The sequence below is a fragment of the Arvicanthis niloticus genome, chromosome 4 (assembly GCF_011762505.2).
Source record: "Arvicanthis niloticus isolate mArvNil1 chromosome 4, mArvNil1.pat.X, whole genome shotgun sequence".
NCBI lineage: Eukaryota > Metazoa > Chordata > Mammalia > Rodentia > Muridae > Arvicanthis > Arvicanthis niloticus.
Genome location: NC_047661.1, coordinates 74316267 through 74342880, shown reverse-complemented (window position 1 = coordinate 74342880; position 26614 = coordinate 74316267). Strand labels below are relative to the sequence as shown.

Here is a 26614-nt window from a genome sequence, read left to right as displayed (position 1 = left end):
TGGGAGGCAGAGGCAGATAAACCTCTGTGAGTTCCAGAACAGTCTAGTCTACAGAGTGAGTTCTTAGCCAGAGTTACATGGTACAACCCTATCTAAAACAAACAAAACAATTAAAGTAATAGGTAACTATTAAAATGATAAAATATTCACGATATACTACAAGATAAATAAAAGTAGAGGAAATGTGGTCTATATGATTCTATTTTTGTAAAAAGACATCACCACACAAAAGTACAGAAAAAAAACTATTTGCATAAATGAAGAATTACAGTCATTTCCAGGACAGCTCATTTCCCACCCCTTTTGACCTTGTTGCCTAGATTTTCTCTATTTTTCTTCTCTCCTACTCTGAAGTTCTTTAAGATAGGTCTTGCTATATAGTAGACTGGCTTTGAACTCACAACCCTGAGTACTATGATCTCAGGCATGTACTGACACACGTTGCCCTGTTTCCAGCATTTTCTACAATACACATATTTTTATTTTGTGTATGTATATATGCATGCTAGTGGGTGGCAGGGACTAGCCTCAGGCGCTATCTACCTCATTTTTGCTTTTGTTTTAGACAAGGTCTTTCACTGGCCTGGAGCTGGATGACAAGGCTAGGCTGGACAAAAAGCCACCTCTTTCCATCCCATTGGTACCCAGGACTTCACATGGGTCCTGGGAATCTAACTCAAACTTTGTGCTTCTGTGGCAAGTACTTTAATGAATAAGCCGTTTCTCCAGCCCCTGTTCTTCTCTTTCTGTGACAGAGTCCCATGAAGCTCAGGCTGGCTTCAAATTCACCAAGGATGACCTTTAACTTCTGATGTTTCTGCCAACTTGTGGAGCTCTAGAATTACAGGGGTGTGCTACCACAGCAGTTTATGTGGTACTGGGGACCTAACCCAGGGCTCTGTGTATTCTATGCATGCATTCAACTCAACTACATCCCCAGCTCCACATATTATTCTTACAACAATAAAATTTATTTCTAAAGGAAATAAAACTCCTCTTTAGACAGACAAAGCAGTAGGGCCCAAGTTTAGGGCCAGCCTTGGCAGTTTAGCTAGATTCTACCTCAAAATAAACACTTAAAAGGGGGCTGGAGATGAGAATATAGCTCAGTGCTAGAGTGTTCATTTACCTCAGTATGAGTGAGGCCTTATATTCAATTTCCAGTGTGTATGTGCAGAGAGGGATGACACACAGCACGGCAAAGACAACTACATTCATTCAGTTCCTAATAACGCACATGTGCACACACACAGAAACAAATCCACCCAAAAAACCAACCAAACAAAACTAAGCACATGGTGGGAGATGCCTTTTTCACATTTAGGAGGCAAAGGCAGGTGGATCTCTGCAGGTTTGAGAACAGCCTGGTCTACATACCAAGTTCCAGGCCATCTAGAGCTATATAGAAAGACCCGATCTCAAAAAAGCAACCAATAAATAAAAGTTCTTGTAGCAATACAATGAGTTTATGAAAATATATATTGCTATGAAACCTAAAATGCAAACTATCAGGAATCATCTTCAGTGTGTAGAAAGTTACTGATCATGGAATAGAAGTTGAGAATTGGTGGCACAGGTAGAGATCAAGAGTTCAAGGCTAGGGCTGGGCAGATGGCTCAGTAGTTTAAAGAACATATTTGTTCTTACAAAGAACTCAGATTCAATTCCTAGCACCCATATGGCAGCTCACAACCATTTATAATTCCAGTTCCAGGGGCCCTAACACCCTCAGAAGGCATCAGACATGTAAGTGGCACACAGATATGCAGGCAAAGCACCTATACATATAATATTAAAAAAAAAAAAAAAGGAAGAAAGAAAGACAGACAGACAGACAGACAGACTGACTGAGTAACTGGCCAGACTGGGCTACATGAGACCCTGTTTTAAAACACCAAACTAACTTTAGCTTCTCTGATCAAGAAAATGCCTGAAAATGTCATTCTTTTACCATTTCATTCTAGCAGAAACACTTTTCTCCTTAATACCAATGAGCCAACAACCAATAAATCTCTCAAAGCAAATATACAACACAAAGCTGCCTGGAAAAACTCTTAACCAAATGAATAGGACTCCTCTGATTTAAAGAATGTGTGTGTGTGTGTGTGTGTGTGTGTGTGTGTGTGCGCGTGCGTGCATCTGTGTGTGCGTGTGTGCACATGCAAACAAAAAACAACCAACCAACAGCCCTAGATCTCTAGAACAGTTAGCACTGTCAAGCTCATCTTGCAGCAATTATCAGCAGCAGGAATCTGGCCTGACTCAATCCAGCACTGACTGAAGGAACAGTGTTACCTGCAGCGCTCCTTCCAAAGCAAGCAGTTCCTAAAGACACCTCTAGTTAGCACAGCCATGGGACTACCAGGGACAGCTAGCTTCGAGGTCATTTCTATTCTTTCATGCTTTTATCCCAGAATGCGTTCCCAATAATCCCACTTACCATTGTTGTTGGCAATTAGTGTGACAAGAGTCTTCTTTGTACTGTCGCTGTTCTGTGCCCCACTGCTACTGACAGCAGTGGATGTAGAGAGGGGCCCAGCAACAGAAGCATGGGCGGCAATAGGCACTGGAGCTGGCTGCTGGCTCACAGAAACTGTGGGGAAGGGAAGGCATAGTCACTTGGAGACAGGGACAGGTGACACTAAAGGATTCTGCTTCCACTCATTCCTTTGTGTTTTGACAGCGAAAAAAGTTTCTTACTTCATTCAAAAATCTAACTGTTGATGTGATTTCTCCACCTAATTGTCCCTCAGACTACCACTTCGACACAATTTGTGTCTTCTCCTGTTGCTCTGGTAACTACCCTGACAAACTCAAGGGAGAATGGGCTTATATGGGTCACAATTTCAGATCACAGTTCGTCATTGTGGGGAACTCAAGGTTGTAAGAGCCTGAAGCCGCTCATCACATTATACTGAGTCAAGAACAAAGAACATAAACAAATGCATGCATGCTAGGATCAGCTACTCCACTCCTCAACAGTTCAGAGTCTCCTTCCTAGGGAATGGTGCTACTCACGATAGGTCAGACTTTTGACATCAATGATAATCCTCCACAGACATGTCCAAAGCCAACCTAACCTAGTCTCTGGGGGCTCTAGACTGTGTCAACTTGAAGAGTAAAACTAACCATCATACAATCTTTGTCTTACATTTCCTGGTTAATTAAACTTAAGTCACTGCAGGACTGAGAGATGGATTATGGTTGGATCCATCTTTGTTGATGGATCAACAGAGTACTGGCTTCCAGAGGACCAGGTTTAATTCCCAGCACACACGACAGCTACAACTGTCTGTAACTTCATTCCAGAGGATGCAGTGCCATCTTTTGGCCACTGTATACACCATGTATGCATGTGGTACAGACATTCATGTACGGGAAACACCCATATATTTGTTGGCTTGTTTTTTTTAAATCTCAACAAAGTTAGGTCACCAACCTCTGAACGTGAATGTTTTGCTTTCTACGGCACTAAGTGTATCTTTAGGACTCTCAGACTTACCATCACCACTCCTAAAACTTATAATCCTTCATAATAAGCCACCTGTAAAACCTACACTGTATCCTTCAACCTAAGTCAAAGCTATCTTCAGGTCTCAAAGAAAGACAAAAAACAAAACAAACAGCAACTGGTATAACTTAGGACAAAACCCCTACTTTGTGAATTCAGGGCAATAGAATTTTACTCCGTATCACTGATAAAAGATAACAAATCTTAATTATAAACCAGTCAGTAAGACAGACACAAAACAGTGTTTTCTTAGCTTATAAAGGAAGCCAAACTCAGGAAAACAAAAAGTATACTGACTAGGGACACAGACCAGCTCTGACACACAGTGCTTTACAATCTTGTTCATGTATTTGACAAACATCAGTTAATCCAATCTCTCAATGTTTTAAGTGAATTAAATAGTATTTTACAAACTTTATGAAGAGGCAGATATTCACATGCTGCAGAATGGAAAAGAGGCTAATACCAACGCCATAAAAAGGCAGCCCTCACACACACAGCTCTCTCATACACAGAGCTCTCTAACACACACACATACACACACGGGGGAGGGGGTAAGAGAGAGAGAGAGAGAGAGAATGAACACGAGTACAGGGTCTCACGCTGTAGCCCCAGTTTGGCCTGGAACTCACTCTATGCCCCCAGCTTGAGCACTCTGCCTTGAGCCTCCTCAGAGTTATTAGAATTATAGGTGTGAGCCACAATAGCTCTCTCTGGTTTCTTTTTTGAGACAAGGTCTTATGCATCACAGGCTAGTTTATACCCTGTTGTATAACTGAAAATGACCTTGTGTTTGTGATTCTCCTGCCTCCACATCATTTGCTCAGATTTCAGGTATGTCCCACCATCCCTAGCTCATGTGGCACTGGAGACAAAGCCTAAGCAAGCACCACATAACTGAACAACACCCCACCCCTCTCTCTGGATTCTTAAAGTCTTTATATCACATATTCTTCATAATTTAATATAATTAATGTACACAACCTACAAACAAAGGAGCTTTAGTTACCGGGAGTAGTTTTATCCACTGAATTGTAATCTTCAACTACAGAGTCCTCAATGACATCACTGATTTTCTGCCATGGCTCCAGTTCTTCCTCCTCACATTCCATAAACAGGTCGGTGTCCGCCATACTACAAGAAAAATAAAGTAAGTAAGATATTGACCTAGAATTGGAGAAATAGTTTTATACTAAATATGAAATATTTGTTAGAAAAAGGATCTCATTCTGTTCAATAGGCTGGCCTGGCACTCACTACGGTTTCTAACTCATAGCAATCATTCTGCCCCAGCTTGCCAATTGCTAGACTAGTATGGGCCACCATATCCAGCTGCAATCAAGCTACCCGTCTATATCACTAAATCAGAGTGACAATTTTTATCCTTGAATAGTAATCCTTTCCATGGCAATTTCTTTAATAATTGGGGTTATAAAAGTTGAAGGTATAATACTAAGAGGGTCAGGGTGAAATACATGCAATAGCATTGCAAGGACAGGGCTGGAACGGTTGTGTCCAGTACATGGTTTCAATAAGTATGACTTTATTTACTTATAGTATACATGTATACAGGTATGTGTAAGAAGGGAAGAAGTGGGCTGATTCTGAGACCTCACTGAGCAGCCAGCCTAGACTGGCTGAAACGAGGCTCAGGGTGAGTGAGGACCTTGTCTATGGAAAGCAACAAGAGACATCCCTAACATCGACTTCTGACCTTACACACACACACACACACACACACACACACACACACACTTTTCTCCACAAAATACACACACACTCACTTTCTCCACACTCTCTCACACAAACGATCACACACATACATCTCTCATACACCAATACTTTCTCTCACACACAGACTCTCACTATCACACACATACAACTTCACACACCCACTCACATATACTCTCTCACACACATATTTACACAAATTCTGTTGGAAAATTCCACAATGAAGCCTAATACTGTAAAAGCTAATTTTATAATACTTATATACTTATATAATGAGTTATATACAGTGCTTGCCACCATGTGCAATGGTCTCCAGCATACACACAAATCAAAACTGTGTTAAGATACTATTTAGTAATTGATGTTCAGGGTCTTTTGTTGGTGTTGCTTTGTTTTTGAGGTAAGAGTTTCACTATATAGCGCTAGAAATCCACTGGTAGACCATGCTGGCCTTGGACTCACAGAAATATGACTACTTCTGCCTCCCAAGTTCGTGTCTGACTCGGTTATTTTGTTTTGGTTTTTCTGAGACAGGGTCTCTCTATGAAGCCCTGGATGTCCCAGAACTCAATATGTACACCAGCCTGTCCTTAAACTCAAGCGATCCACTGCTTCTACCTGCTAAATTGCTGGGATTAAAGGCACTCCCCTCCATGCCAAATCTTGACTTCACAGGTTTGTCATTAATACAATCTAGAATCATGAGAAGAATCTCAGTGAGGGACTGTCTACATTGGGTTGACCTATGTACATGTCCTGAAAAACTTTTTTACTTTATTTTTTATTTCATTTTATATATATGAATGTTTCTGCCTGCCTGTATGTGTTACAGGATATTTGATTATTGTACATAGAAAACCTAATTGTTAGCAAAATATAAAAACTTCTATAGATACCCCATGTGTCCTGTATGGATGCAGTTAGAGTGCTCATCTACAAACCTCCATAGATAAGAACTCTGAAGAATGAAAAGCTCCTGCGAGGCCTTGTGGTCTTCCATCTGTAACCTGAGGTAAAGTCAGCTGGATCTCCCTGAGCTACCCCACCAAGACGTGACAGGAAGTGGTTTGGCCCCTATTGTAGCTTGCCCCACCATGCAGGTGACCGGGTTCAGCCTCCCAAGGGTGTAGGGGAGGAGCTAGAGACTTCTTTTACAGGCAATTGGACCTTTGACAGAGCTCTCTGGTCCACCCTCCCTTTCCCCTCCCCCCACCCCCTTTCTTGGCTTAGAAGAGCCTTTAGGGAAAGGGCTCCAGGTAAGAGATAAGAATTTCCTCTTTAGGCTTGCAGGAATAACAGAGAAGTAGCCGCAAGCCACTGGTAAAACAGTATTCTAGGAAAGAAAGCTAAGGAGCCCTCTTGGGTTTTGAAGAGCTCAAGAGAAAAGCAGACATAGACTAGTTAGGTACAATGACACAGATAGAGAGATGTCTAATGAGCTAGTAGTTTAGTTGTAGAATCAGGCTTATAAATAGATATTTTTGTATATAGTTGAGAAAACGAAGTTACCTCACTGAGCTGGCAGGCTTTTTTTTAACTCAATTTACACCTCCAGCCTTTTTATTGGTATAAATATTAGATAACTTAAATGGTTACATGTATGTCTATGTGTCATTTATGTGCTTTGAGCCCTTGGAGGCCAGAAGAAGGTGTCAGATGCCCCTAGAATTATCGTGATAGATTGTTATGAGGCTCCATGTGGGTTCTGGTAATTGAACCCCAGACATCTGGAAGAACAGCCAGTGTTCTTAATCACTGAGCCATCTCTCCAGCCCCTGGACTATCTTAAATTAACTGAAATGGGAGGACCCAGATCACTGTGGGCGTCACCATTTTCTAGACAGAGAGTGCTAAACTGTATAAGGTGAGAAAAACTGAATTGACAGCAGTTAAGAGCTAGGGCTCTTTCAGGACCCAGATTCAATTCCCAGCACCCACATGGCAGCTTACAACTGCAGCTCCAGTTCCAGTGGATCTGGTACCCTCCCATACACATACATGCAGGCAGAACATCAATGCACATAAAAATAAATATATGTTAAAAAAATAAAGAATGAAAATATTAATTTGATCACAGCACGAAGGTGAGCATGTATGAATCTATTTCTTTTTTGTTCTTGACTGTGGAAATGATGTAACTAGCTGTTTTAAGTTCTTGCCCTGACTTTCTTGCAATGATACACTATAACTTGGAATTATAGACTGAAATAAACCCTTTCCCACCTAAATACATTTTTAAAAGATTTACTTTTTGTCTGCATTAGCACCATATGTGTGTCTGGTACCCAAAGACGTCAGAAGAAAGTCAAATTCCCTGGAAGTGGAGTTATGGATGAGTGAACCACCACCTGAGTGCTGGGAACCAAATCCAAGAGCAGCAAGTGCTCTAACCACTGAACCACTCTCCAGCCCCTATGGAAAGTGCTGTATGTCCAGGTATTTTTATCACAATAGCAGGAAGGAAACTTGGACTGTGACCACTGATTTTTCTTTAAACTTTGCATCTAAGGTAAGAACCCTATCTGTCATACTTTAGTATTTCCTGTCTAGGAATTCTGCAAACTGTTCCCAGGACCTTGAAGTCTACTTTTAATTTACAAACACTGCCTATATTATACGTCTCTCTCAGAAACAAAGCTTTCAACTCTGCACTTCATGAGCAGCTGCTGTTGTGCCCTCCAATATGAACTGAGAAGGGTCAGTTTCTTTATCTTGAAATGAAACTGTTAACTGTAGTTGAGAATTTTGATTTCTTTGAAAACCCAGTTATGTTATGTTACATGACTATGTTTTTGTTTTAATCCCAGGTGTGGGATATGGAGCTGCTTCAGATTGTTCACAGCCGCTGACTATGATTTTGTCTCGTGCTCTGGTAGAGGTGTGATTCTGCCAACTGAAGACAGTTCATACTTGAAATTCTGGGGACTTTGAGAGGGTATAAAAATGCCAGAGCCCAGAGAGGCTACTGCAGTTTGTCAAGTGGTCATGACAAAGAGATGGGAAGAAGAAATTGGATATTCTGACAATGAAGACTGGACTTGCCCTCAAGGAACTCAGTGCCCCTAATGAGCAGGAAGTAGTCTAAAGAGGTCTATACCCATGGCCCCCCAACCCCGGTTCCCCTCTAATCTTCTTTCTCAACTACCTAGTGTTGGGGGTTGGAAGGAATTGAGGTGGAGAAGGGTGGTAGAAAAAGAGCCTAATAAAGTATGCAAACATCCGGATACAGTTATCTTCAGTGCTCACAGAAAGCCCTCATTGCAAAGGTTATAGGTGTCCTCAGAATCTTAGTCCTGGAACAGAAAACAAAACAAAAAAAAAAAACAAAACAAAAAAAAAAAAAAAAAACCGGAACAGCCAACCAAACACCCTATGTATCAACATACAAACTCAACAGGCATGCTTTAGGCAATGCCCAATAGATGGCACTGTCTCCTTTGAAACATCTCACGAAGTCTCAATGAGTCAGGGACAACCAGGAGCTCAGTTTGGAAACCTGTTTTAACTGTTAAAGCACTTACTTGACTCTAGGGGACCTCTAATCATCAATTTTAATTATGCTCGTCTTCTCAAACCAAAACCACAAAGGGAAAGCAAAGAGCAAAATACCTAAAGTATTACTTAAATTCTCTCATTCTGCTTAACATATATAGATATTAGACAATGTAGCCAGAAACTGAATTCCAGAAATTGAAAAACAAAACTAGCAGGCTTCAGGACCACTCAGTGAGTAAAGATACTGGCAACCAAGCCTAACAACCTAACTTCCATCTTCAGCATCCACATGGTGAAGAAGAGAACAAACTCCCACAAGCTGTCCTCTAACTTCCACAGGCATGCTCTGACATGGGTCCAATTTAAAGGGAGGGCGGGGATTCAAATAAACAACTTTACACCATTGTTCTTTGCTATGTAACTTTATACTATACAGCCTTCTTCCAGTCAAGAACTCAGAAAAATGACAAGCACAACCTGGGTAGAAGCCTCCGAGGATGTTTAAAGGACACTATTTCAGTGATTAACTGAAAACCACCTCTCCAAACACAGACCAAGCAAGACACAGCTTTCTTTTGAGTAAGCAGAGCTATCTCAAAACAAATTGCAATTTTCATTCTATGCCTGTGAATACTTTACCAGCATATCCCAAAAGGCTAATGATGTTTTATATCAAGTATTTATAATCTTCCTCTCCTTCCACATCCCTTCCTCTCATCAGACAAGATCTTGCTTGTTGCTCAGGGCTGGCCTCAATTTGCAGTCCTCTTGCCTCAACCTCCAAACCTGAGGATTACAGGTTGTGCCACTAAGCAGAGCTAGAACTCCCTCTTTTAAGACACTCTAAATAACCAAGATAAATTGATTTTTAGTTTTGTGAAATGATAAATTTAAATGACATAATGTAAGTGTAACTTTTATTCTCCCGTGTAACTGTCTCCAGGGCTTACTACCCCAGCCTTGCTAACTTAGGCCTACTAGCATTTGTAGCTTCTAGCATCTGTACAATCTTATCTAGGTCTAGAATGTTTTCAGTCTCCAAGACTTACTACTGAATAACCTCACCCTTTCTTGTTCTTTCTAGATGGCTAGCTCAAACTCCTCCCCAAGCTGACTGAATCTGGCTTCTATCTTGGCCTCTTGATTGAACTGCCCTCCTTGGTCTCATACTAACTTTGGCAATATGTTCTAATCTTCTGGCTCCTTCTCATTCTCTGGCTTGTTCTGTCCTCACCTGTGTCTAGCTTGTTCTCTCTGCATCTTGTCTCTCTATAACTGTCCTGGTAAAACTGCCTCCTCCCTCTCTCCTCTGCCTGTCAAGTAGCTTCCCTTTCCTCTCTCTTAACAGCTGAGCCATCTCTCCAGCCTCCTTTTCCTCTCTCTTCTTATGAGAGTTGGGCATATCCTATTCTGTCAAATCTTTCCCTGATCCATCACTTTGACTGCTACTCAATTAGACATCACTTTCAAACATGGTGCTTGGTTCCTTCTACAAACAAATTTTACCTTCATTGTCTGGGAGTAAAGGGGTCTGCCTGTGTTCCAGCCAGAGGCATTAAATGTGCTAAGGGCAGAGCCACGCCACAACTTAGAAACAGGTGTTTCCAGTAAATAGCACAATCTTGGGGTTTACAGTGTGATCAAATATCCTGCAACAACATTATTTTTCCAGCTGATTAAATTACGTTGTTTCTTTCAGGAAAAAGGCTTACTCAAAAACTGAAAAATGGGAATGCAAGATGTTTAAAAGTAACTTTCCCCCTCACTTATTCAAAATATAAATAAAGTTCAATTTATCAGGAAAGTTTCCTTTTTTACTATAGAAGGAATGAATACAGAACTGATCAGTACAGCTGTTCAACCAGTAAGTGCTAACTGAGAGCATATTTTATACTTCTTTCTGACCTAAACTGGTATTTTAGAATGTGACTAATTCCTTTCACTTAGCATGCAAATCATCTAGGTAAAAAGAGAGGCTACAGAAGGGGTCAGCATAAATGACATTCTTGTTGAGGCCTAACCTCCTTGCAGCACCCTAGTTAATCTTCAGGGCTGGGGTGAGAACTAGGTTAGAACCAGCATGGGGAGCAGGAAACAGGATCCCTGGGGCTTCTGGGGCAGGTATGCCAAGCTTCTCAGGTGAGAGCCCTAACCCTACCCCCCACCCCCCAAAAATCCAAGGTGGGTTGGGCTGATGCGATGGTCAGTCTTTGAGAGTGCACAGTGCTCTCCCGGAGAACTCAAGTTCAGTTCTCAGGACCCATGTCAGGCGGCTAGCAACCAACTGTAACTCTAGGAGATCCATGCCTCTGACCTCTGTGGGCAGCTGTGCTCAGTGCACATGCCCACACACATACACATTTAAATCTTTCATTTTTTTAAAAGGCAAGGTGGTAGCAACTCCAGAAAGACAGCTAAGGTTGTCCTTCACACACAAGCATATATGCAAACAAGACATATAACCACATCAAAAAACTTCAGCAATATGATAAAATGCTATATTTAATACAGATACTTATGAAAAAAAATAAGCATTGCTTTCAATGATCCATGGTACATACTTCTCCACTGTTTGGGGGGCTTTTTGTTTGTTTTTTTAGACAGGGCCTGGCTGCGGTTCTAGAACTCACTGTATTAGTCCAACTACACTAGCCTTGACCTCTCAGAGCACCACCTGACTACACACCAGGAGTGCTGGTGTGTATCAAACATGCAGCACTGAAAATGTACAAATATTGCCGGGCAGTAGTGGTGTACACCTTTAACCCCAGCACTTGGGAGGCAGAGTCAGATGGACAGACTGATTTCCAGGACACCCTAGACTACACAGAGATACACTATCTCAAAACAAACATGTCTATCATTCCGCTTACATTTAAAACTTTCCTACACCAACGTTCTATGGGTAGGGGCACATCATGGTTGGAACAGGGTCTAAGTTGATGAGGCTGCCCTGTAGCCAGTCTGTTACTCATGGAGTCCTTGAACATGGGATGATCCTGCATCAGCCTTTCTAGTAAGTGGAACTGACAGCTTGGGCCATAAGGAATAGCTTTGTTTGGATTGTTTTATTAGCTTTCTCTCAAACTCACCTATACGCTTGTTCTTGCTCAGCAAGCTATCATTATGATACCACAAGTCAAATATATTTAATGTTCTGACCGGTGCAGCTCTTCCTACAATACGCAGTGTCTTATTGCGGTCAGTGAGAATGCCTTCCATTGATTCCCGAGTCCTTCAGAGGGAACTCAGCAATGTATAATACAAATCCTTGCTGTCTGATGAGGTATCAAGGCTCATCTCACACATTCCCTGCCCCTGAATCTAGAAGCAGCCATTTCTCCAAGGAACAATTGGTGAGGGGCAAAATTCAAGACCATAACCTGGATGCTAGCAGCCTCTCTGCTCATTCTGAAAATAAATTACTCCACTACTATTAGTTAGCTGTCCTCAATTCTGCTGTCATCACAAAGAAAAATTCTATGTCCACAATATGTACTCTAAAAACTTAATCTCCTGAAAAATCTTACTTGAAATGCCCCCTTCTGATGAGTACATCTCAGTAATTACTGTTCTCATTCTTTGTTTAATACATGTGTTATGTTTACATGTATCTGTTTCTGTTTGAGTATGAATGGGTGTCATCCTTAGGAATGTCATCTACCTCCTTCCAGATAAGGTCTCTCATTGGCCGGCAGATAACAAATAGGCTACAATGGCTGGCTGTGGGCCTCAGGTGTAAATGTCACTTTTAGTTCTTCAGGCAACGTGATGAAATGAGAGCTGGCTGTACCCAAACTACATGAATCCATGGCTTGGGCTGAGCCCAGACCAACTCCTCTGTTCTAACTATCCATTCTTCTGTACAATCTAATCGTCTGGATGGCTGATTCAATCCAGATTTTTTCTCAGCTTCTGACTAAATTGCTCTGCCTGGCCTCATACTAACTTTGGCAGTATGTTCTAATTTACTGGCTCCTCATTCTCTGGTTCCTTCTGTTTTCACTTGAGTCTAGCTTGTTCTCTCTGTAACCTCTGTAAAACTGTCCCAATAAAACTGTCCTATACACACACACACACACACACACACACCACCTCTCTCCTGTGCTGTTCTTGAGAGGTGGACGTATCCTATCTCTAACTCATTCTGTCACATCTTTCTCTGACTGGTCACTTTGTCTGCCCCTCAATTCAAAGTCACTTTCAAACATGGCTGCTTCCTTCTACACACTAACCTTACCTTCAGTGTTAAGAGATTTAGGTGTGTTCTAAGGGTATGTTTCTATTCCAGCTAGATCATACTGTAATCCAGAGCATGTCTGCATTCTGGGCTGATCATATCTTTGGCTGTGATCTCTCTCCATAGCAGCTGCCTCCTCCTCCTCAGCTTCTGGGGACCTGCTTCCCCACCTGCCTTTCATTTCCACAGCATCCCAAGTGTATGTATTCCCTGTCCTTCCCCCAGTCAGCTACTCAAGCCATTTTCCCTATTGGCATAATTTATACATACTTAGGAACATTCAAGGACAATGTAATGAAACCAATGCTACCCCACATACACTCCCTTTTAATACAAGTAGTTTTAAGGCCATCAAAAAATAATTATGTTGAAAATATTGTGTTTTTCATTAATTTTTTCCCTTTTTAAAAAATTTCTTTTTAAATTTTATGTGTATGAGTGTTTTGCCTCGTTACCCATGGAGGTAGTAGTAGAAGGCATCAGATCTTCTGGAACTAGAGTTCCAAATGGCTGCAAGCCATATGGGTGCTAGAAATCAAACAAAGGTCCTTGGGAAGAGCAGCCAGTGCTCTAAACTACTGGGTCATCTCCAGCCCAGGTTTGTTGTTATTTTAATTTTCACTTATGTGCGAGTACTCAAGAAGTATGTGGTATACATGTGGAGGTTAGAGAAGAACTTTGTGGAAACTTTTTTTAAAACCATCAAGAGACTAACAAATCACCACAAAGACATCAAATAAAACTACTCCTGAGCCAGTGAGATAGCTAACAAGTAAAGGTGTCTGCCACCAACTCTGGGGACTTGAGTTCCATCCTCAGACCCACATGGTGGAAGATAAGCACTGACTTCCTCAAGTTGTCCTCTGACCTCCACACATACTATACACAAATAAAATGTAATAAAACATTTTAAAACTATTCCTAACAGAAATAGCTGGGCAGAGAGTTCAGCATTAAGAGTAAACGCTGGTCTTGTGGAGGACCCAAGTCCAGTTCCCAGCCTCCTCACCCCAAATCAGGAAGTTCACAACTTCTAACTCCAGCTCCAAAGCAACCCCATGTCTTTGGCCTCCAAGGACACCTGCATTCACATGTACATACCCACCCCCAACACACACAAACACATATATACTTCAAAATCGTAAGAAATAAAAGCTTAAAAGAAAGAAAAGGCTTATATACTTCCTGGCTTTGTCTTTTTTTCTTTCCCTCCTTCCCTCCCCATTTCTCCCCTACTATGAGGAAATGAGATAAATCTAGAGGTGGACACTCTGCAGGAAAATAAGCAGAAATGCAGAGTATGGGACCTTCTATAAAACACTAAGATGGTCCTTTGAAAAGATCAATGTCACAAATATACAACAATAGAGACAATACCACATTAGAAGAAACTAAAAATATTAAGCAAATGAAACACATGAACCTTTGCTGAGTCTTAGTTTATCAAAGGGCCATAAAAGCATTTTTGAACCAAGTGATAGCAAAGGTCTCTCTCTAATCCTAGCAACTGGAGTGTAGAGGCAGGGGAATCAGTTCAAAGCCACATAGTTAAGGCAAGCCCAGGCTACATGAGACTCTACTCTCCACAACCCTCAAAAAACAAACGGGGCTGGGGAGACAGCTCAGCAGTTAAGCACCCCGGCTGCTCCTCTGGGTGTGAACTACAGCTCCAGCTCACAATCACCTCCAGCTCCAACTTCAGGCCTCGGTGACACCCAAGCCTGTGGCATACCCACATGCACAAATAAGAGATATGCTTTTAAAAAGACATTTGGGGAACAACTGGACTGTTTTAATATAGACTACACACTGGAAGACATTTGGGATTTATTTTATTATATAATGGTATAATTGTATTACAGGATAAAGTACTTACTCTTAGCAAATAAAAAAAATAATAATTGGAATAAGGAGAAATGTCAGGAATGAAACTTTAATATGGCTTAGCAGATATTTCAGCCTTTTAACGGCACCTGTCGACTTTTCATACTTGGCACAATACTAAAAATCACTGTTGTCTAGGTCACACATAGGTCCATGGTAGGTATTATGTCCATTCTCTAACTTTTTCTTACATGCATGGACTTTCCTTTAAAAATTGGAGAAGGGCTGGTTGTAGTAGCACAAGCCTTTGATCCCAGTACTCCAGAGGTACAGGTAGCTGGATAACCAGCCTCATCTATAAATCAAGTTCCAGACTAGCCAGGGCTACATAGAGAGACCCTTGCCTCAAAAAAGAAAAACAAGGGCGGGGGATGGGGTAGAGGGAGTAACAATTTTGGTTGAGATTTTTAAAGTTTTCCTAGAAGCGATTATTGTGAGGCTTATATATATACATTTCTCAGACACTAAAAAATAAGAAATGGAGATGCAGGGGGATGTTTAAGAAATGAATCCTAGGTAGATTCTATAAAAGCCCAAAGACATACTATGTGATACACTGTCTTCCATTAATCCATTATTAACATCTTGGCAAACTATAGTTTTGTAGTTCACAAAGTAGTTATACTGGTAACATTTCTATGTACGGAAGAGGCTTTATTTAACAGTGTAGTCCACAGGTCTTTGGCATTCACCTTTCTATCCCCAATAAAGCATTTACCTAGCACATGCAGGGTATTCACTTCAATGTTTGGCACTACAAATTTTTTTGCTCACTGATGTACCTTGTATTTTGGTACTACTTCTGTATTTTGGTATTTCTCCATTAAAAACAGCAGATACACGTGCTTTTCATCTGTGCAGGGGGCAGAACAAGGTGCCAGGGTCCTCTTCTGCACAACCCCAGACCTGAACCTAGCATCTTCTTAGCTAGGCTGAAAGCCACCAAGCCCCTCAGATACTTCTGTCTCCACTGCCAGCAAAGCTGGGTTATGAGTATGAAGGGGTCGTCTAGCTTGTTAAGTGAGTTAAGATAGGATCTGAACTATGGTCCTCAGGATTTCAGGACAAATATTCAACTGCTGAGGCCTCTTCTCCGGCCCTTGGAAATCCTTGCATCTTTTCACACTATGATATATAGAAAACACACTGATGTACTGAGTTATGCTCACCTTCCAAATGGCATTTCATCATGTAGTATTTTTCTTTTTTTAAGATTTCACAGACCAAGTAATCTCCCACCGTACTCTCTTTTGTGGCTCTCACCAGGACAACCCTGAACTCGTCAACCCTGCCTCAGCCTCCCTTTCATTGGGATTACCAGCATGCACTATCACACTCAACTACATTTTTAAAAAACTCACAGTTATTAACTATGGCTATTATTCTTTTTAAGTTTGTCAAATCCTAGGAAGATGTTAAAATTCAGACTGTTAAGTTTTTTATAATTCTAATTTTATCACCTGTTTTCCTGGTATTGACAAAACTCGCTCTGTTCACTTTCAGGAAGGAACACTGAAGTACCAGATCCAGTTTGTCAGCTTCGAAGGCAAAATGCATTTCTGTGACATAAGTGGGTTACACACACAGCAACGCAATCCCAGAATGCCTCTCCTCACGACAACAATCCCATCCAAACAGTGGTGGTGTCATCTCCATACAACAGTCTTGTTAGTTACAGGGTAATCAACTATTTTCTGATTGAATTTGAGGCCCCCTCTACAAGAGGAAATTTATACCTGGTACTTTAGCTTCACCAAAAGCTTGTCGCTGGGAGGGTCACAGATGCTAGTGGGAGAGCTCCAGCTGTTATTCTGCTAAATGCCCATCGAATGCTCAGGTAAACATGTATGTTAATGCCCACAGTGCTGCTGTCAGCTTTGGCTGGAGGAGTGTGTCTTTCTGCAGTGTGTGTCATCATGTATCTCATTATGCAGAGACTCATCACGGCCCATAGTGCTAAGACTAAAAGGCTGTAGAAGAATGCTCAGTTCTACATGGAACATCTCTATGGCCCACTCCAAGGTTCAGAGTGCATCACCGGGAGGAGCAAAAGAATGCTAAGAGCTGGCCAGGCAGTGGTGGCGCAACGCCTTTAATCCCAGCACTTGGGAGGCAGAGGCAGGTGGACTTCTGAGTTCGAGGCCAGCCTGGTCTACAGAGTGAGTTCCAGGACAGTCAGGAAACCCTGTCTCAAAAAGCCAAAAAAAAAAAAAAAAAAAAAAAAAAAGAATGCTAAGAGCTGAAGAATAGCTAAGAGTGTTGTGGACACTGCACTCTTGAACTCATAGCAACTGAGACTGCCTGCATAACCCTGTTCAGGACTATGCCAGCATGAAAGGGATATACAGATATATAGTCAGTTAATGGTTGCTTGGGTAAGAAGAAATAGTTTCTTCATGGTAAGTTGCCCTTGTTCCTGTAAGCAACACTAATAAAACTCACTAGGTCACCCATACCCATGGCCAAGATATGAAAGGAGGGAACTTGGGGGAGGGGACGAGAGGGCAGCGTGTGGTGAATACGATGAAAATGCATTATGTACACATACAAAAATGTCATAAGGAAACAATTAAAACGCACAAAAAAATTAAAAATACCTCCATAGATAATATAAATGCTTTACTCATGCCTTTCATTTTTATTAGATTCTTAAAAACTAAAGCTGTTCTCCAAAGCTGAGACTTAATAGTTTCATACTAGGCTGCACTGCTCCATCAAGGACATTCTCAGAAAAGCACACAGAAATCAGGGGCCACTGCCATGCTTTTTACCCAACTTCACTGCTGCATCATCACTGCAAAAGTCACGGGAGAAACAAAAAGCTTTACTCCTAATTCTTAAGGTCTCAACACGCCAGGGTCAGCTAACCACCATGGGCAAACTGCTTTCCTAGAGCAGAACCCACTCAAGATGGGAGTGGCAACTCTTAAGCCTACCTGTTCCCCTCCAAGGCCATTCTATTTTTGTTATTTCCGTTTGACATACCCTGACAACATAGGAAAGGGGACAGAAATCGAGGGCACAATCTAATTGTTTTAAGATTATATTTTGATCACCTTCTCACAGAAACAATCACCTTTAATGTACTGATCATCTTACTTGCCTAGTGTAGAAATACTAGCCCTCCACTCCACCTCGCCCTCCAAAAAAAACCTTTTAATAACCCTCCAAAATACTTGAATGCACTCCAAAGTTAAGAATGACTACGATGAAGAAGTCATCCCAATCTCCTACTTCCAGACAAGGGGTACCACTCAAGCAGCAGCAGCTGCCCTCCTCTCCCTCCCTTTTTTCTTCATCTGGGGAAATTTCTTTTTTAAAACCTCATTTTTTGTGGTGTTCTGTGATACAAAGGGAGGTGAACAGGTGTGGAGAAACAGCTATTCTCTGCATGGTTGTAAGATACTACAATTCAATCTCCATTTCTTCCTAGAGAACGAAAAGGCCAAAAAGACTCTCAGCTCTCTTACTAAAGGCTTAAAATAGTGAGAAACGTGCAGTGTTCGTTGACAGTTTGCAAGAATTCCACAACCCAGGAGAGGAAAAAAACAGGACCATGGGAAGAAACGAGGGAAAGCAGGTGGTGAAAAGAAGATTTTCACAAGGTGCTGAAAATCTAAAGAAAATAGTCCTTGGGCTAAACATGGCGCCTACAGCGGCAGGACATAATCACCAGAAAAGAGATTCTGCCCCATTCCATTTTGTAAATCACAGCGCCATCCTTGCATAAATTTGGGGTCCGAGGGAGGTGACTTCCTCAACTAGCTGCAGAGGCTTGGGATGTCCTCGCAGATGGAGCGGGATTACATAACACAGGGGACCGGCAAAGCAATCACTCGCTTCCCTCCTCCAGCTCAAAAACAGCGCTCACGCCTCCGCGCGTGGGGGCGGCGGGAACCCCGGGCTCCGCCGCTCCGCAGCTGTGGCCCCGCGTGCCCGCGCCTCCACAACCCACCCCCCCATCCCCGGTGACCGCCGCCCGCGCCGCCCACTCCTCTCGGACGCTCGCGCCCGGCGTGCCTGTGGACGTCCGCGGTGCACGGCCGTGGGGCGCGGGCGCGCGCGGCACCGCCAAGGGGGCGGGGGCGGCGGGGCATCTCGGGGCCTGGGCCACCGTCGGCCGGGGCGCGCGGCTCCGTGGCCGGGGCGCGCGCACACTCACGTGCGCGCGCCGCGCCCCACAGCCGCCGCCGCTGCCGTGGGGCCGCGCCGCCACTCGGGGCCCGCGGGGGCGCGCTCGGCCCCTCCCCCAACCCGCGCGCGCGCCCCATCCCCCTCTCATTGTCTCGCTTCTCAACGCCTCGGCCCGGCGAAAAGATAACGGAACCCCCGGGAGAAGGGGGTGGGGAGCGCCGGGGCTCGCTCGCTCACTCACCTCCCGTGGTCGTCGCCGCCGGTAGTCTGACCCGAGGAAGGTGCCGTCGCCTTAAAGGGACCTTGCACCCGGTGCCGGGAGTAGGGGGTGGGAGCAGGGGAGGGGACGGGGGTTGGGGGGGGGAGACGGAGAAGAGAGAACCGTTGAAAGCTCCTCTCCCCGAGGGTGAAAGGAAGCCTCCCTCGGGTTCGAGTGATTGGGGTGGATTTTTTTTTCCCGAGGGGGGCGGGGGGCCCCGAGGGAGGGGGTGGGGGGGCCAAGGAATGTGGCTCCGTGTACGGGAGCTGGCGCGGGGGAGAGAAACGCCGACTCCCCCCACCGACCCTCTCGCCCCGCGGAGGGATACCTCTCGTCACTTCCGCCCTCCCCTTCTCGTGCTCTTTCAATTGGCTGGCTAGTGTGCTACATCATCGCTCATCCTAACCCTTGTCCGGGCTTCTTTTCTAGTCAAGTTTGACTGGGCCTGCAAATAAATAAAGAAAGAAAAAGCTTTCATGGAGAAAAGAATAATTAGCTTCACAAACAGTATCCAAATTTTGCTGAGAAAAATGGTACTCCCAAAGAAAATATCTCACAACTTACTTTCTTAGACTTTTCAGACAAATTTGGACTCTCCCTACTTTCCACTCAAGGCTTATTAACCAATTCAAGAGAACTTCATGCCACAAGCAAGATGGTGAGTCCCAATGGCACCTACAACTGTTATTGCAACGAAGAGCAAGATAACACTCTACCTTAAGAGACACTTGTCCGAGTAGCCTTCTGTAACAGAGTGCCTTGTCTGAATGAAATACTTTTTTGGTTTTGAGGTTTTGGTTGGTTCGTTGGTTGGTTGGTTGGTTTGTTTGTTTGTTTGTTTGTTTGAAACAGGGTCTTTCTCCAGAGCCCTGGCTGTCCTGGAACAGATCTACCAGCCTCTGCTTCCTAGGTACTGGAAACTAAAGGGATCACCACCACACCTAGCTAAAGAATTGCTTTTGTTTGTTTTTTGTTTTTTGTTTTGTTTTTGGAGACAGGGTTTCTCTTTATAGCTTTAGCTGTCCTGGAACTCACTCTGTAGACCAGGCTGGCCTCGAACTCAGAAATCCACCTGCCTCTGCCTCCCAAGTGCTGGGATTCAAGGCGTGTGCCACCACCGCCCGGCAAGAATTGCTTTTAAAACCAATTTTATCATCAAGCTCTTCTGGATTCTGGGGAGAAACCTCATATAATTGATTATTAAGGTCGTTCTTCCCATGGGAACTGCTTTGAAACTATTGTCAGTAGACTCAACAGAGATCTCCAATCTCAGAAACCATAGATTCCATGGCCCTGTTGGATTAGTAAATTGATTAGTCTATTTAAGATCATCTACCACTTTCCATACAAACAAAAACTAACTCCTGCTAGCTAAGTTTTGTCCTTCATCGTGTCCTCAGATGATAAAATGCAGTTTTCTCCTTGGGTTTTTGAGAATGATCTTTAAGCCATACATTGATACTTGCTCCAAACCAAATTCTAAGCAAAGTTGCTTGGTGCAGGAATGGGTGGATCCCGAGCCATCCTTATTCAAACTCTGTATATATTCTCCAAACTAGCAGCTAGTCACTTTCATCCAGTGAAAGATAGCTAGCTCATCAATTGTACTATGTTTTGTTGACCACAACAACCATAATCCCATCCTACTGAAAACTTTTTTTTTTTTTTTTTTTTTTTTTTGGTTTTTCGAGACAGGGTTTCTCTGTATAGCCTTGGCTGTCCTGGAACTCACTCGGTAGAGCAGGCTGGCCTCGAACTCAGAAATCCGCCTGCCTCTGCCTCCCAAGTGCTGGGATTAAAGGCATGCGCCACCACCGCCCGGCTTTACTGAAAACTTTTGATGTGCCATATTTGTCAGTATTTATTGTGTGTTTCTCATGGTCCAGGCACTGTTCTTGGTGTGACTGTGGAGATACCTCAGTAGATGAGAGCTGCTGTTGCTCCTCTGGATCACAGTTCAGTTCCCAGCACCCCATCCTTCTGCTCACAGCTGCCTGTTCCTCCAACTCCAGCGGATACAGTGCCCTCTGCTGGCCTGACAGGCATCTATACTCAAACACATGCCCATCCCTCCCTCCCATATACATATAATTAAAAATAAAACCACAAAATGATTAATTTGTAAAATTAAAACATAAAAAATACTGAAAAACAAAACCCTTGTACATGTGAAACTTATGTTCTATCAGGGAAGAAGCAGCAAGTATACACATAATAAAACCTGTCCATCTGTTAATAGTAAATTTCAAATAGTCCCTAAATTTAGTGGTCTAAAATGATGACTTTCTCATCTCTTGTGATCCAGAAAGGTGATTGGCTGAGCCCACTTTTTCTCATTGGTGCTTATTGGCTGGTCCTAAAGTTACCTCAAAAGCTTTCCCATGTTTGCAAGTTGATCCTATTGAGCTGGACCACAGCTGGGCCAGAATGTTTACAAGCAGTCTCTCCGTGTGATCTTTGCTCCTTCCTAGCATAATGACTACCTTCTGGGATTGGGCACCTCAAGATGACCAGGTAGAGACTGATAGCTTCTGGAACCAGGAGGTTTATCTGCTTCCTAGAAACGCAGACTACCACTATCAAGTGTTCCATAAATAAATATGTGATTTGGTGAGTGCTTTGGCAATGGGTAGGATTCAAGGCAGGAAGTAGGGTGCAGGGAATGATGGAGAAATGTCTGTGTTATGTGGCATTGTTGGAGAAAGCCATGCTAAAGTAATGTGGGCAAAAGTCTGAAAAGAAAGAAGCAGAGTTCAGGACTCAGTCCTAATGAAAGCAAAACCGCTGGAAGATTTCAACCCCTTAAGAGAAATGACCTTTTGCTTTTAAAGCTCTCTCTGACTGTGTGCGAGAGGGGGGTGGGTAACTAGTAAGAGAAAAGGCAGCCACAGGGAGACAAGTTAGGATATTACTGCATTAATCCTGGTGAGAGATGACTGTGGACCAGGGTGCAACCTCTTCACCTTTGACTCATGATAGCAAACAAAATTGTGTGAGTGGTGGTGCTATGACTTCTATAAAGAAAAAAAAAAAATGGAAGAACACCATGCTGAAAGTAAAAAAATGGGAGCTTTCCTAAGCCTGGAGGCAGCTTTGAAGGAATGGGTGGGCAGAAGGAAGAGGTCAGCAGGCATGGAGTAGAACACCATAGTACTCAAAATTAACGAGCGCTTCAGTGATGGATAGCTGGTGGGCAAAGGAATTTTGTAACAAGAGCAAGCTGCAAAGTACCACTTCAGGGAACTAGAACAATGTTTCTAAGGGGACTATACAAGTGCTAGACATGGTGGCACATACTTAGAATCCCAGTACTTCGGAGGTGAAGGCAGGATGACCAAAGGTTTAAGATCACTCTCAGCATACAGTGAGTTTTGAGGCCAGGTTGGGGAAATGAAAGAAAACAAAACGTTACTGTTGGGATGAGCCACAAATATTGTACTTTCTGGCTCTGGAAAAGAATATTTTTGTGTTCTTAATAATTATTTGGAGCCAACAATGCCAGGTTAGCAGAATATGTAAATGTCACCTCCCTTGCAGCCCTTAAAAGTGAGACAAGCTGCCACAAGCTTCCCCAGTCTCCTAGTGGAGTAAGAAGGATTAGAGCTAGAGCAGAGAGTACCAGTGGAAATTCCTGGAAGGCAGAGAGAGAGAGAGAGAGAGAGAGAGAGAGAGCGAGAGAGAGAGAGAGAGAGGCAAAAGAGACTTAAGGAGCTGAAGCTGGGGGTTAGAGATTTAGCTCAGTGGTAGAGCCCTTGCCTAGCAAGCGCAAGGCCCTGGGTTCAGTCTTTAGCTCTGGAAAAAAAAAAAAAAAAAAAAAAAAAAAAAAGGAACTGAAGCAGGCACTACTGAGAATCACATGGAGAGACATCAGGTTAAATTAGTTGCGAGGTGAGAGACCACCCCAGCAAAAGGCCAACAGCTTTAAACTATATAGATGTCTCCGTGTACTAGTTAAACCTCTGCAATACTTTACAGTCCATGTGATCCCTGTGTTAGAGGGAATGTCCACATTAATTTGGACAGTGCTGAGACATTTGAGCATCATCACTTAACGTACGGGTCTCTAGAATGAAGAAGGCTGATAGCTGTGGTCTCTTCTGAGCCATCTTGATAATGATGGGCAATGGAAGCAAGAGAACAAGTCCTTAGAAATCTACGCCAAGTCATACATGCCACTGAAGCATATTGAAAAGGTGTCTGGGTAACAATGCAGTTTGACTTAGTGAAGAAATCAGGCCCTAGTAGTAATACCCCTGGGGGAGGGGACTACTTTAATGTTAGAAATGTTGGATTACAGATCCAGAACAAGGGACTGAGGTGCATATTTTATATACCAAAGCAGACCTAGCTTCCAGGTGGGCGATCTTGACTGGTGGACCCTTTGGATCACTCACATTATTAGACGTTTCTGAATGTTCTTTTCCCCTGAGTTGCCTTGTTCAAATGATCCATACTCAATCACAGATCACCTGCCAGACCAGTGAAAAGGGGTGCTTCTTGGCCAACAAACTCTGATTCTTATCTTTCAGTGAGTCCTTCAGAGCATTCCTTACTGGGGTGTGCAACCATTGTCCAGGGGGCAAGCCTTCTAGTTTGGAACAACTGTGTAACTGGATTTTGATCATGACCCGACCACATGATGCACAGGCTTCTTGAAGCATATCTGCTTCCATAGCATGAGGGGAATCTGCCACATATGACAGTAGAGCTGGATTCCACTTCCCATCCTGGATGATCCCTTTGTCCTGGGCAGCACTGCTGTGCTAGACAGGAACGCCGTCTTTGTCAGATGATCAAAAAGCAAATTTTTCTCATCAACAGAGATTCCACATGCTCCTCCTTGTAGTCATACTCAATGGCCTTCTCATAATGTTCTACCACCCAGAATTCTGGCAGCTCGGTCCCTTTCCTGAGGTTGGTTTTCATCAGATGCCCCCCCCTCCCCCCGGTGTTTTAAAGGCACGCCCTGCTTCTTGGCACCTGTACTCACAAGCCTTCCTCTCCCTAGTGGGCTCTGTTTCTGCCAGCTCTGCTTTGGTATGTAAAATATGCACCTCTGCCCCTGACCTGGGGCTGAAAACCAACAGAAAATATTGACTCCTTTCCATGTGGGTTTCTAGGAAAGGAAGTTAAAGGCTAATGGCAGTACCCCATGGAGCTTCTCACCATTAAACAGAAGAGGGAGCGTCTTGCCCACTTATGCAAACATTTATTTGCTTTCTTGCCTTGTGGTTTCTGCTCCAGGTTGAAAATTGAGGTCACTTGTTGCTTGAAAAATGTCAAATGCTCCCAAGTCTTCAAAGGCAGAGGTGGCCTCTGTGCTGTCCTTCTGCTGATACACAGACTCAATCACTTGTCTCTGAGGTTCAGCAAGAGGTGGACCAGTGCTGTGGGCAGTGTGGTTGGGGGTGGGGAGGATCAGATTGTACAGTCAGTCCAGGCAGAAGATAGCTTTGAGGGACAATGACAGCTCTATTTAAACAAACAAACAAACAAACAAACGGTACCCAACCTTCCCTAATACCCTCAGGACAGTAGAAGCTGCAAAGTAAAGAGACTTTGTTTTGGAAAATGTAGTAGGAAAAAAAATTCACCATCTGAGCAGTTCCCAATGGAAAAGCTTGACAGCTTACTGCAAGAGTAGGCACACACAAGCTGAAAGGAGGATGGGAGGGATGTTGACCTCCACCGGGAGATCATCAGGAAGTAACAGGGAAGTAGAAGTTGTCTGAGCAGTATCACAGAGTAAGGAGCTTAGAAGCTGCAGCCGCCTTCCCTTTGCAAATATTTGCTGCCACCCTACATTCAAGGGGCTCAGGAGGAGAGGAAAAGCCAGAGAAACTTGCAGACTGGGTTTGGAAAGAAAAGGAAATTCCTCATTAGATTTTAGCAAGAAGCAATTAGGGGTTTCTAGCCTCCAAATGTATTTGGCAAGAATTCACAAAAACAACTTCATCAGTCATCAAGATTTCAGTGTGAATTACTGCCTGATTTCATAGGCGATAATGATTTCCTGTAGCTTCATCTTAATATTATTTAAGAGATACCACAAGCAAAACTATGCTGTTGCCATAGAGTTGCCCAGGTGTGATTATCTAGTAATTCACTTAATGGTATAAAGCTTTATGGAAATATAAATTGGATTATTTTATAGATACTTGATATCTGCCTTGCTCATATTTATAATGGGCCGCTGAGCAAAATTTAATGATAACATTCTTCTTTTCTCTAGGTTACATTCTTTTTAAATTTACCATATTTACATTTTATTATAGTCATGAATTATTTCCAGAAAGCAACCAAGAAAAGTAAATAATTTACCAACTCATTCTTTTGAAGGATTTGAAGATTAATCGTTGTAGATGACATGAAATCCTTCAGACTCAAGGTCCAGAGGTTTGTAGTGTACACAAAGGCCAACACTCTTTTGGATGTTTCTGTTCCTTGTCTGTCTCCATCTGTTCTCTCTCTCTCTCTCTCTCTCTCTCTCTCTCTCTCTCTCTCTCTCTCTCTCAGTTAGGATCACACTATGCAGTCCTGGCTTTCTAAAGGAGCTGTGAAGACAAAGCTGGTCTAGAAATTGGAGTGATCCTTCTGCCTGAGCGTCTGAAGTACAGGCATTACAGGCATCGTAGCATAATGGTCCACCAGCCTCTCCTCATTGAGAATGTACAGTAAAAGTAGAAAAGGAAAGGAGCCATTGCCAATGACAACAAAAGAAGCCATTCTGAATGCTTTTCATGTTCCCTGAAACACAAAGGTAATACAATCTGAAAACATCTTCCAGCTAAGATTTTTAAATATTAAAAAAAAAAAAAAGAAAGAAAGAAAGAAAAACAAACCAGATCATTCATGGTGATCCTCCCGCCTCAGTGTCCTGAGGGTTGCAAGTGCACTAGAACATATGGCTTGAAATGATTTTACAGAAGGAAAATTATTTCACTTTCTTCTGTCCAAGAAGTACTTCTCATTGCTAAGTTTGTATAAACAGGGTTTGCTGAGACTGGGGCATGAATACAAGCTTCTTTCCACTCAGCCTCTGGCAGGCTCGGGTCTCCTCCTCCAATATGCAGAGACCCTATTTCTATCCAAAAAAAAAAAAAAAAAAAAAAAAAAAAGTGATTTAAAAAACAAAACCTTTTCTTATCCTACTTTAGTGATAGTACTAATACTGAGAAACCACTTGTTAGCAGAACTGTCTTTAGATCACTGGCTACATGTGCCATGACTATCAAGAAAAGTATCTTATCCAAAGAGCCTGGGGGGAGGTTCTTCCCTTAGGATCAGCAGACCCACAAAAGAGTGCCAAGTCTGAAAGTTCTACAAAATCTTATATCTGTGCAAATGTACATTCTTCTGG

At 42.9% G+C, this 26614-nt stretch overlaps 1 protein-coding gene and 1 long non-coding RNA gene across 6 annotated transcripts in view; one reads left to right on the top strand and one right to left on the bottom strand.

The window, feature by feature from the left end:
* Positions 1-19350, bottom strand: part of Pogz (pogo transposable element derived with ZNF domain) — a 40546-nt gene extending 21196 nt beyond the window's left edge. For 2 of the 5 annotated variants that reach the window (XM_034499936.2, XM_034499938.2), the window contains exons 1-3: positions 19237-19350; positions 4521-4645; positions 2441-2593 (exon numbers count right to left, since the gene is read on the bottom strand). In XM_034499936.2, coding sequence (XP_034355827.1) covers positions 2441-2593; positions 4521-4644 — 277 coding nt within the window. In that variant the 5' untranslated portion in view covers position 4645; positions 19237-19350. The remainder of the gene's footprint in view (positions 1-2440; positions 2594-4520; positions 4646-19236) is intronic. The other 3 variants (XM_034499932.2, XM_034499939.2, XM_034499934.2) reach the window with 3 other exon arrangements.
* On the top strand, positions 19051-21296 carry LOC117706846 (uncharacterized). Its single transcript, XR_004606609.2, has 3 exons — positions 19051-19276; positions 19827-19912; positions 21141-21296. It is a non-coding gene; the product is annotated as an uncharacterized LOC117706846 (long non-coding RNA).
* The last annotated feature ends 5318 nt before the right edge of the window (positions 21297-26614 follow it).